Here is an 11,444-nt window from a genome sequence, read left to right as displayed (position 1 = left end):
AAGGCTGCTGCAGGCCAGTCAGGGCTTCCTGAGGCACCATCCTGTGGAGCCCAGAGCCAGCAAGGAGGGCGGCAATTGTGGGTCAGAGCCCAGTCTGGGAGGCTCTGCAGGAGATGGTCTGGCCCTTCCTCCTGGGCACCGACAGGGGCAGACACACCGCCAGGCAGGCAGCTGGCTTAAAATCTCAGCAAGACACGTTCTAGCCCTGGGCTAAGTCAGGGTCTCTGTTGAAGCAAAAGCACTAGGGGAGGCAGATGTGGAGCTCTTCTGGTTTGGTGAAGGGATGCCAAGACTGAATCCACACTGGGCAACTTTGCTGGAAGATGATGAAGAACTGAAACCCCTTTAGGCAGCCCTGAACACTACCCAGATGTGTATTTTTAACTGCATCTCACTGCCACATCCTCTGCTTGGTGTTTTTCATGTTTATAAGCTCAGAAGGGTAACAGCTTGAGTGGCAGCAAGTAAACAAGCTGCAAAAGTGACAAAGAGCAGAATGCTCTGTACTCCTGGAGATCAGAGTGCAGGAGCAGTTCCCTATGACCAAAATAAAGGGGGTTCAATGTAGGCACAGCACAACCTGCACTTACAAGTGAGTGTAGGATAATTCAAGTTGCAATATTGTCAAGCAGATGCAGCCTGTCAGAAAGTGAAAAATACCTACAGGTTTTTTACCATTGTTGAGTAAACTGTCAATTTAGGCTTGAATTTGCTGTGGCTTTTAAAAATATAACAATAAATTTAGTTTTTAAAATTTTCTGTTTAGAGAAACTAAATTTACCCTTCTGTGCAGAAGGCTTTCTTGGTTTATGTACAAGTCCAAATGAAAAAAAAAACAACAGATGGCGACAAGGTTTCTTTCCCTGTCTGTATGTGAGGGAACAGAAGTGATAAGATCTGCTCTGTTTTATGGATGTCTTCTAAGTACATCACGGCAACTCTGAATTTGCTTTTAGTGAAAACAGAACTCCTTGTAACTTGTTTATATCTGATAGGTAAGATAATTAACCAAAAGGAACGTAATCCCAGTTCGGGGGCACATAAATCCAGAAGGAATCAAGTATTATCCTAACTACAAGGTTTGTCATTTCAATTTATGCATCAAACACAACTCTTAAATTCGCAATGAAAGAACTTTGAAAAAGAAGCCCAAGCAAATTACCGAAAAGAGCATGCAGCAGACACAGCCTGTGTTGTAAGGCTCTTTCTAAGCCACCAACAGAAAAAAAATTGGCAAAGGGAGTTTTGAGACTCCCAAATACAGAAATAAGGCTCAGTGATGCTATATAGAGGCAACACTGTAGAACTGGAAAAAACTGGCCAGGGTGGGACTGCTCAGTCTGACTGAGGAACAAATTGTGCTTAATTCACTGGGGTAGTGAAGAGGAATAAGTCTATCTGCTACCTCTCTTCTTTTGCAAACTTTAGTTTGCAGACATACATGAGGAAGGAAACTGAGAACTCCCCGGCCACTTCACTAGACACAATATAACCATCATTTAAACTGATATTCCTTGGAAATAGAAGTTTATGTTACTTGAGCCAAAAATGATGAAATTATCACTGTTGGCAGAAGTATCTCAATTTCATCACCATATAAATGTCTTCCTAGAGAAAGAACAGAATGAACCCACTTTCAGGACATAGTGGGATATGCAAAATAGACACATTACCCAATGATTAATGCACAAGAATAGCTTTAATATAAACATTGTTTGTAAGTGAATTCAATCTAAAAACCTCCCCTGGCACAACTTCAGGCCATTTGCTCTCATCCTGTTGTTATCTGGCCTTTCTAATTTTCTACCTGCATAACCTCCTGACATCCTTGCAGTCCTTCTGAGCTGCCTGCACCTTCTTCCCAAGGATCATAAACTCCATTTCTCTAACTCCTGCTTATTGATCTAGAGATCACATTCACACTGTATCTATATATATATATGAAAAGTTGTCAAGACTCTGATAATGAAATAATTATAATAAAGTCACAATTATAATACTGCAAAGATAGATGTTTATTGAGTTGCTGAAAAATACAAGTATTCCAGTAAGTCTGTCACATTTAAATGTTAGCTAAAAACCCCTACAGTCCAGATACAGTCAGTTGTTCTACTTCCCCACTATAATGAAAATTATGTTGAGAGATACAAAATCAAACCTTTAACAATCACCTAGGAATTTCAGAAAAGTTAACATGTTCTTTCCAGTTCTCTTATATTGCCCGTACTAGTGACTACGAGCTGTTGTGCTGAAGTTATGCACTGGTCAGCTCTGAAGGCAATGTGTTACAGCTGTGAAAACTAGGTATTTGTAGCAGAATTTACTCTTTGGCTCTATGATCAGAACATTATTAGCATGAGATTTCCCTTATTAATGAGGCCTAACTAATTAAACTCTCCAATAACTACATGCACACTTTTCAAACAGATTTAATCTGCTACAATCATTGCCATATTAAACTTCAAACTTTTGAAAAAATATTCTTGGGAGGGTTCCAACAGCCATTTGAGTGATATTTGTAGCAACCCAGAGTAACTGATGTGACTTAGAATCAGAAACAGGAATAGACAATTTTTTTCCCCCAACTCTTACAGTTTCCACAAAGTAAGAGCATATCAGAACAGCAACATTTGCCTGGGGCACTGTAGTTACATCCACCACTGGTGAGAACAAGTCCCAGTCAAAGTTAAAAGGCTCCAACGGATCTTGGCCAATGCAGACCCGCAGCTAAGAGCACAAGATGCACAACTGCTGTCATCAGGACCTGAAGACAGATTGCAAAAGCAGAAACAGCAGGAGAGCAGACACTGAAGGTATCTGATGCTATGGATGCAGATTTCAGGTTTGAACAGAAAACAGTGAAGTTCTATTAGCAGTAGTTCACCATCTTTGATTTAGGAAGTAGAAGCTCAGTAAGCTCAGTGTGACACATGTGCTGCACTCAGCAAGACCTACACAGACCTACGAACTACTCCTGAAGAATCACTGGGTGGTGGAAGCACTTGAATAAAGATCATTAAATGTTTTTGATGTCTTCAGTTCCCAAACACTGCTGGAACCACAGCAGCCTGCCAGCTACAGGCACCTTTACCAAAGCAGGTGTTGGGAACTGCCTACATTTTGTTCATAGCTGGAGCCTGCCATTCACAAAATGTTCAACCCTGAATGACTCAGTGAAAAAAGTCCATGTCTGAGACATACAATCCACAGCTGATAAGGGAACAAACTAGCTCAAACTAGTAAGAAAATTACAGTGCAAAGATTAATGACTTTTATGTTTCTCTCATGTGGGAACCACAGAAAGTTTTGCTTACACGACTTTGATTATTCAAGAGTGACCCTCCCCATGAAGATTGCCAAGGACAGACAGAATATCATGGTTCATGGAGTTCAGCCTGGAACAGAGGCTTCTGAAAATGGTCTCATTCCCCCTGAACACTCAAAAAGCCTTTTCATAAGAGGAATGTTTCCTGTAGAGCTGAAAACTGAACAGACTCACAGAACATTTCAGCTACAAATCCCTCACTGGTAACAAAAAAAAAGTTCTAACTGTTGAGATGCCTTTGTCAAGGAATGGTGTTCACTCTCTGTAATGCTGTTCCTCAATTGCTGTAGTCCCAAAATGTGCTTCATCAGAAAACAAGGAGCAGCTGGGGGCACACAGGTGCAGAACAAGGTCTCACAGGGAAAAGCATTATCTCAAAAAAAAGAGTATTTACTTTCAAGTCTAAAAGTAAATTTGTCCACATCTTTAAATAGAAATTAAAAAGAAATTAAGGTAAAATTCATCATACAAAATTCTCTTTAACCTGTATTTGAATAACTCAGCTTAACACCCTGGTAGTTCCATTTCCCTAGTGCTAAATCTTGTAAATAATGACTGCAAACAACACAAAAGATTATCTGTGCCCACAGAACAGAATGGAAGCAGATCACCTCTGGTGAGAGGAGTTTCCAAAACGGGATTAAGCTTATTATTAGCAAGATTCAAAAAACTACATTATTCCAAATATACAGGCCAGAAGATACGGGGTAGTTTTCCCATTGTGCAGGACAGGAACGGGTGTAAATGCATAAAGACAGGGAAGTGAAGGCATCGTGACCTCACATATTCTCACCAGTTTTCCCTCTTGGTCAAACCCCGAATCCCAACATACTGTGTGGGTGTGTCCTACCTCCCTGACAAAGGAGTCAGGATTTCTTTAGTTTGTCAAAGAACAAAATTCCTGGTATGTAACAAGACAGGTCACTTATCTATTGAAATGACAACACAGACATTTGAGAGAACATACAACAAATTCTCATTATTTACTACAAATATATAAAAACTGAAGTGAAATCAAATTGAATAACTTGACTACATGAAAGTTATGAAACAGTTCGTACTTTATACACAGCGTATGTACACTGGTTTTGGAAATGTGGGTTTCATCCATGCAAATTTAATACAAAACACTATTTACAAAAAAGTAACAGTAAGAACATTTTTCAAAAGAAACGTGTATGTTGGAAGCTCCAGCAATAATGGAAATCCTGAAAAAAAGGCTTAATACAGTATAGTACAAGTAGACAATCTGCCAAAGTGTGGAAGATGCACTTTACAAGAACATGAAATGCAAAACAAATTGAAATGCACTATCAAAATTTTTTCAAGTATATACACAATTTGAGCATCTATTTTTAAATGATCACCCTCCAGCTGTGCCTCAGAACTACTTCTGTCACATCCTGCAACATTTACATATTGACCATTTGGTTACATTGCATTTTCTGAGTTTTATAACCACGAGTGACAAAGTAAAATAATTGAATACCAATTGAATGGCAATTATAAAATCAATCACATTTTCTTTGTTCTAGACCTTACATAATAGTAAAAATTATTCACATTATTCCCAACGTATTCCACCAAACCAGCCTTTTCAACACACCTGTGTATGCCCTTCCTGGGAATCCCAGCCTGGCATTACTGCTGGTGCCACTGCCAGAAATTCCTATGGCTGCAGGAATGCTTCATGTAACACATCCTTTCAGGAAACACAACTGGATCAACATCTGCACAATCATGCACATGCTCCAGAATGCACATTAATATTGAAAATTACTGGAAGTTCCCAGGGCAGGTATGGCATGACCAAACCCTACATAAATATAGCAATTTTGGAAATATTTCAGTTTCACTCATTTAAATTGAAGAAAGCAAAAAAGCATCCTTGTGGCATTTCTAAACATTGTCTATTTTACAATCTGCCTTCATAAAATTATGAGGGGAAAAAAAAGTTATGTTTGCTTTATTTCACACAATTTTGAAAGAAATGAGGAAATCCTCGTTAGTGCCAAGGGTTCACTTTAAATACCTGACTTCAGGTTGTAGCTGAGTTATAAAACTGTTGAGGGAAGTTCTGGTCTCATTGAAGTCTTAGAGTCACAGGCTTGTTTAGGTTGGACAAGGCCTTTGAACTGATCAAGTTCTACTGCAAACTGAACACTATCGAAGAGTTACCCAAAGCAATTAAATTGGCCATCAGTCTGAGCTATCCTTCTCCTTTAAAATTTGCTAAGATACTAATCTTGGAAAAACTTTTTGGTTTTTGCTTCTCTGAAGATTAGGATTCTAAAATGTGCGTGAAAAACATACACTGAAAATTCTTCTTTGAAAATGTAGTCAGCATTTGAACTGAAAATGACTGTGTGATTTTATGATAACTTGTACTCCTTCCACAGAAATGAATGGGTAGCTTACAGCAATTCTGCCTTCCTCTGCCTCATGTTAAAAAAAATGGTCAACATGGTCAACAAGGAAAAAAATACTTCATATAACCACAAGTTGAAGATAATATGCTGTTGAACTGTACTATGTGAAATACTTAAAAGACAAATAAAGCAAGTGGCATTTTATTGTGTAAGAAACACAGGAGCCAGACCTGCTGCTGTGCACCAGAAGGTTAAACTAAAATTCAGGTAATCACATATATTCTCTATTTTAACAGTGAAGATCAGCAGAAAATTTCTTCACAGTAAGGGAATAATTTATCTTCCTATTTATTTTACAGAACAAGCTTGTACCATAAAATTCCTCATTAAAACACAGTTTACCCTCCCCTCTGCTTGTAAATGAACTACATACATTCCAACGTGGTGAGGTCAGAAAAACAGCAATACTGCTTTCATTCCCTCACATGAGGGCACAACGTGAGTTGTGTCCCTGGACAATCACACTTTGCCTTTCCCACTTCTGGTCTGGATGACTTCTCTTTTTTAATTCTAGTTTTGTGTGTGCTGGGGAGGGTGTTTTGTTTTGCTTTTGCTTTGCAAGTAGAGATCCTCTTGAAAGAAACACAGACATTGGCCTGACTTAGCAAGGAAAAAGAGAAATTTGATTTGCCAATACAAAACCACATCTCCTGTCTACAGGAACTGCTAAAAACTCCCACAGGTTGCTTTCAGCTGAAATCAGTCAAATCAGTTCCCTTTCAAAACAAGCATTTAAGGAACCAGTGGAAGGAAGAAGTGCCAGACCTTCGTTCTTCTCTTCAGTATCAACACACATGGAAGTTCCCTCCTAGTGAAAACAGATGTCTTCATTTTTGTGTGATTTTGAGGACGAATTTATGTCAAGATCTGAGGAAAGTGCCACTAAATTATATAATATTTGAAATAAAGTTTTTAGTGCAGTAAATAACTGATGGTTGTCCACACCTACAACTTTACTAAGGTAACACACCTTCCCATTGTATGAAAGCTGTGCTTCAATGTCATTTTCCCTATCACCTAAATACTGTATTTGGCATATCAGAAAATTTTTATTAAATAAAATAAATCAGTGTTAACATTTTACAGATTCCTTTGGCTTACCAGACATCACTATTTTTAGTCAAGAATTTGACCGTGAAGTTTGCTACTGTCAAACAAGTTTAAGCCATGTTTGCTATGATCTCCAGCTCAAGTGTTCCATAAATGAAAAAATGTGAAGGCTGGAACTCGCCTTGACCTCAGTAAGGCTAGGATTTAAAAAATAAAAAAGAATCCTTATGACTCATGTCTTATTTATTGTTTCAAATTAATTCCTCTGTATTTTATGTAGTTTTTGGTTAGATTTTGAAGGGCCCCCAGACAGATGGGTATGGGTGGTTTCCTGCACTCCCAGCAGGGCCCCAGCTGCCACACTGGAGCAGCAGCACTGGAGAATTGGTGGGAAACACTTCTGAGTTCTGTGTGGGAAGTCACTGCACTTCACAACAATTATTTTAATGTCACTGCTCTAAGACCACACCGTGTCTGGGACATTATTGCTTAAATGAGAGACCATTCATATGTGACATACTGCATCCAATGACAGAAAACACACTAAAAATACACCAGGCCAGAAGCCCTGTCACTATGTTGATTCACTCTAATTTACAGTTCATACCAGATTATTGCAGTAGCTTTGAAGGGCATTCATAACAAAAGCACCCTAGTTAATTCTTAAATTAAGAAAATTAATGCAGCTTCCTAAAGCTTTTAAAGTCAACTTTTCTTTATGTTCTAAGTAAAACTGAACGACTGCAACAGGAACTGAGTAGGCCTCTGTTTTTAACTACCCTACCAGCTGCAGCAGGTATTAAGGAATGGCACTGAATCCTAAACAAAACAGAAGGGTATCTCAAACACTGTAGATGTTTGGAGCAGGGATTCTGGCATCACAGTTCACCAGTGCCACTGGAACCATTTCTTAAAAAACAAAGAGGAAGGAGGAAAGTGGCACAAAGTAATGAACCACCAATGAGAATGCACTAGATCTGAGAATAAACAAAATTAAGATGCGGGGAATCAAACAGAAAGGGAGAAGGGGGTGGAGGCAAATCCTCATACAGAGAAGACAGCAGCTATTTCCAGAGGCTGCCTGGAAATAAAAACTTCAAATTCAAATAATTTTTAGCATCACTTTTGCAGTTGCTCCTAAAACAATCCCAATGGGAACAACCAATTTTAGCAAGACTTTAGATTATTATTATTTGTAAATGCAGTTAAGGATGAGAAAAAGATTCATCCAAGCACATGGGAGCTTTTTTCAGGTTGCTCCTAAGGCTTTAAATTTTGTAGTGCTAAAAAGGAAGCTCTGGAAGAACTGGGATTATCCTTCCCCATAAGCAAGAAGGTGGCTGCAGTAATTCCAAGGGATGGCAAAGCAAGACTTTCCAGCAAGTTTCTGGGGAAGAGCTTCAGAATATTGAAAAAAAAAGTTATTTTAGTTAGTTTTCAGAGATACAGTTTAAGACATAAGTTTCATATCCAGTTTCCAAGTTACTAAGAGAGATTAAAAAGCCCCAAGCAGTAAATGCTGCTGCCATGCTAGATCAAGGGAATTCTTAATGTTTACACTTTGATGTAACTTTATGAAATTAATTCAGGGAGGAAAAAAGCTACTTTAGGATCAGAAAACTTATGACAAGTAGTAGTAGAGATCAGCAGAAGACAGGTAACTAAAAGTGACAAGTTATAGTTAGAAATTCTATGCCTAAGACTGAACTAGAACTTTGCTCTGGGATGAGACCAACAATAAAATGAAAGACAATGACTTATTCTTTTTGAATGGCTGGTTCTTCAAATGTAGCAGGCAAGTATTTTGCTTTTTAAAATTTTTTGCATGATTTTTAGATGTGCTCTCTAACGAAATCAGAGATTGAAGCTGTTAAAATGAGTATTAAGGAATGATTTAAAAACCAACCAGAGAGATTTGAAATACCATATTTCAAAGGTCAAAACAAGCCACATTTATCTAACCTAAGATTTATTATCAAGGACTTTGCAAATTAAGTTATACACCAGCCCCTCCATGAGCTGTATTTTAAGAAAATCCTATATAAACAACTGTGGTTTTTAACTATTACACATACACCAGTTTGTTCCAATGGATTTAAAAATAAGTTGTTGGGATTTCTTTTTAAGCTTGTCATCAGAAAAAGGTTCTTTTTCCTGCCAGCTACTGCCTATAAGGACTACAGCAGAAGGAGTACACAATACTCCTTCATCATTCTTTTATGAATTATATTACACAGGGTCTTGATCAATTGGAAAGAACAGAATCAAGTCTTGTTACATGCCTGGCAAATACATCCCTCAATCGAAAATAACTTAGCCTGAAATAGAAAATCTGTGACAGTCTAAACATTGTTTTAATTGAGTCACCTATTCATGAAGAACAAACTAATGCAAACAGATTTCCTATTAAAATTATGAAATTATTTGCAATTTTTTTAAAGAACTCAACTGTGTATGGTTTCAGAATGTTCTCAAAACACTAAGAATTTGTGCAGAAGCAAACAAATACATAAGCTCAGAAGTTCTGAAAAACCGCTAGTGGAAATTTTCCTTTCTCACGTTTATGCAGAAAAATCTGTCTCAGCACAGTGACACTTCTACAAAGTGAGCAGAGTGCTGCGCCACACGCGTGTAGAGCACACAAGGAATCCTGCAACCACTAAAAAGATAAACACTGATACTTCCCAACTAAATTACGGGTATACCTGTTGTAAAAATGTAATGTGACATCAGGAGCAATATCACACAAAAGCCTGAACATCACAGCGTAAACCTGAGATTTTGGCAGTTTTATCAAAATGTCCTAAATTACTCTGTATGAATCACTAGTCCTCATGTCTTATTCATTGTATTTGTTTGTCCCAAACAAAGAAAAATAGACAAATTTTTTTTGTCCAACAATACATTAAACCAAAAGTAATTATGCATTATCAAATTAAATATCATAAATAAAAAGTATTTACAGTATTTTCTAATTATTAGACAACAAATAACCAATTAAATTGTGCAACAAACTTAAAACACCCAACATCAAAAATGTGAAGAATTACTTAAATCTTCACATACTGATTTTACAAAAAACCTATTAAAATATTAAAAAATTTCCATTTTATCTATTTTAAACAAAGAAATTTCAAAAATGTTTAAGACTATTAAGAATTATCAATTACACAGGCACTTCACATGTAAACAATCTACAGTACAACTGAAAAAAATATTTGGCACCAACCTAGAAGACTGGAAAAACTCAATAAAATGTGTCCTTTTCCCATTGTATACTGCTTTGTGCAATCACCACACACTCAGACTCAATACTGGCAATGTTAGAAGTGCGTAAGTTACAATCAGGAGTGCAAAAAATAAGGAACGCAAATATTAAGCTTTCAGAGAGTGAAAGGGGATTACAAGTGATCAGTTGCTCGCATTTTTACCATCAGACCATCGCTACATTTTTGTCTTATCCTTAAATCAAATAATTGATTCGAGAGAATAAAGTGACAGGGATGTGCTTTGTACTTCTAAATTAATTCAAACAACGTTTTCAATGTAAAAAAAAGAAATCCAGCATTTAACTGTAACACTGAGATGTTAAATGGCAGCTTTTAACTTAACTAGAAAGAGAACCTGATGCTACCACTATTCTCTTTGTATATCCAATTACAAAAGAAAAAAAAGATTAATTATGGTCTTTCAACTGTGAACTGACTCCAAGGTTTTCACATACAGCTCCAAAGTAAGGCTCTCTACAGCATCTGGACAGGTATTAGTTTTTGATGGCTTGGGTGTTCCCATGAAGGAGGCTGAGCTGCCTCAGAACAATCCATATTAACAGAGCAAATGGGAAGTTGTTGAGCTTCCAAGAAGTCACATCACACAGAAGAAAGCTGAGATACTTTCAACGCCGGCAACTCAAGCAGAGCTTGAACTGTGAGGCCAACCTTCACCAGACCCCTTTCCTCCAGAATGTGGTGAGGCAAGCAAAGTCTCTCCTGCAAAGTAACACAGTACACTGAAAAAGTTTCATCCATTTGTCCCCAGGGCTGTACCAAACACACTCTCTCTGAAGTCACACACACATCACTAAGGCACTTGCACAGAAAACATCTTTGGCCTTAAACTTCCCGCACAGTTCTCTACAGTAACAGAATGGGCAGAAACTTATTTGAAGTGTTAAACTATGACAACATCAGAAGATACATAAGAGAATGTGAGATAAAAAGTCAGACACTTTCTTTTTGTAAGCAGCACAAGAAAAACAATGGTTGCTGTTGGCTCAGTGGCTTTCTTCCCCCTTTTCTCATTTTGTAGACTTACTATTGATTTTTCCCTTGGAAAAACTTGTAAGTACTGAGAGTCAATAGAGTCAATAATGATCCATCCCCCAAGAAAGTCACCTTTCAGTTTGAAAATTCAGCCCAAGCTGGACGATATTCCCAACAGCCAGCTGGTGTTACAAATAATTCAGGAGATAAATCTCAGCATCTCTAACTTCTGAACAGCTCCATACTAGACAGAAGCTGTGGCAGAGCAGTAACCCAGGCTCCTAAATCCATGAACTAATTTTCCTGTTGCACTAAAAGGCAATCAAGGGAGTTTAATATGAAGGAAAGACTGAATCTTTAGTTTTTTCCCCCTCACAC

At 37.7% G+C, this 11,444-nt stretch overlaps 1 protein-coding gene across 3 annotated transcripts in view; it reads right to left on the bottom strand.

Moving 5' to 3' along the window:
* Positions 1-4,289: 4,289 nt before the first annotated feature.
* LRCH2 (leucine rich repeats and calponin homology domain containing 2) overlaps positions 4,290-11,444 on the bottom strand; it is a 45,107-nt gene continuing 37,952 nt past the window's right edge. For all 3 annotated transcript variants that reach the window (XM_071569800.1, XM_071569801.1, XM_071569802.1), the window contains one exon: positions 4,290-10,793. In XM_071569800.1, the coding sequence (XP_071425901.1) occupies positions 10,674-10,793 (120 nt within the window). In that variant the 3' untranslated portion in view covers positions 4,290-10,673. The remainder of the gene's footprint in view (positions 10,794-11,444) is intronic.

The sequence above is a fragment of the Pithys albifrons genome, chromosome 14 (assembly GCF_047495875.1).
Source record: "Pithys albifrons albifrons isolate INPA30051 chromosome 14, PitAlb_v1, whole genome shotgun sequence".
Classification (NCBI taxonomy): Eukaryota; Metazoa; Chordata; class Aves; order Passeriformes; family Thamnophilidae; genus Pithys; species Pithys albifrons.
Note: the sequence above shows the minus strand (reverse complement) of the source record. Positions and strands in the feature narration are given on the sequence as shown.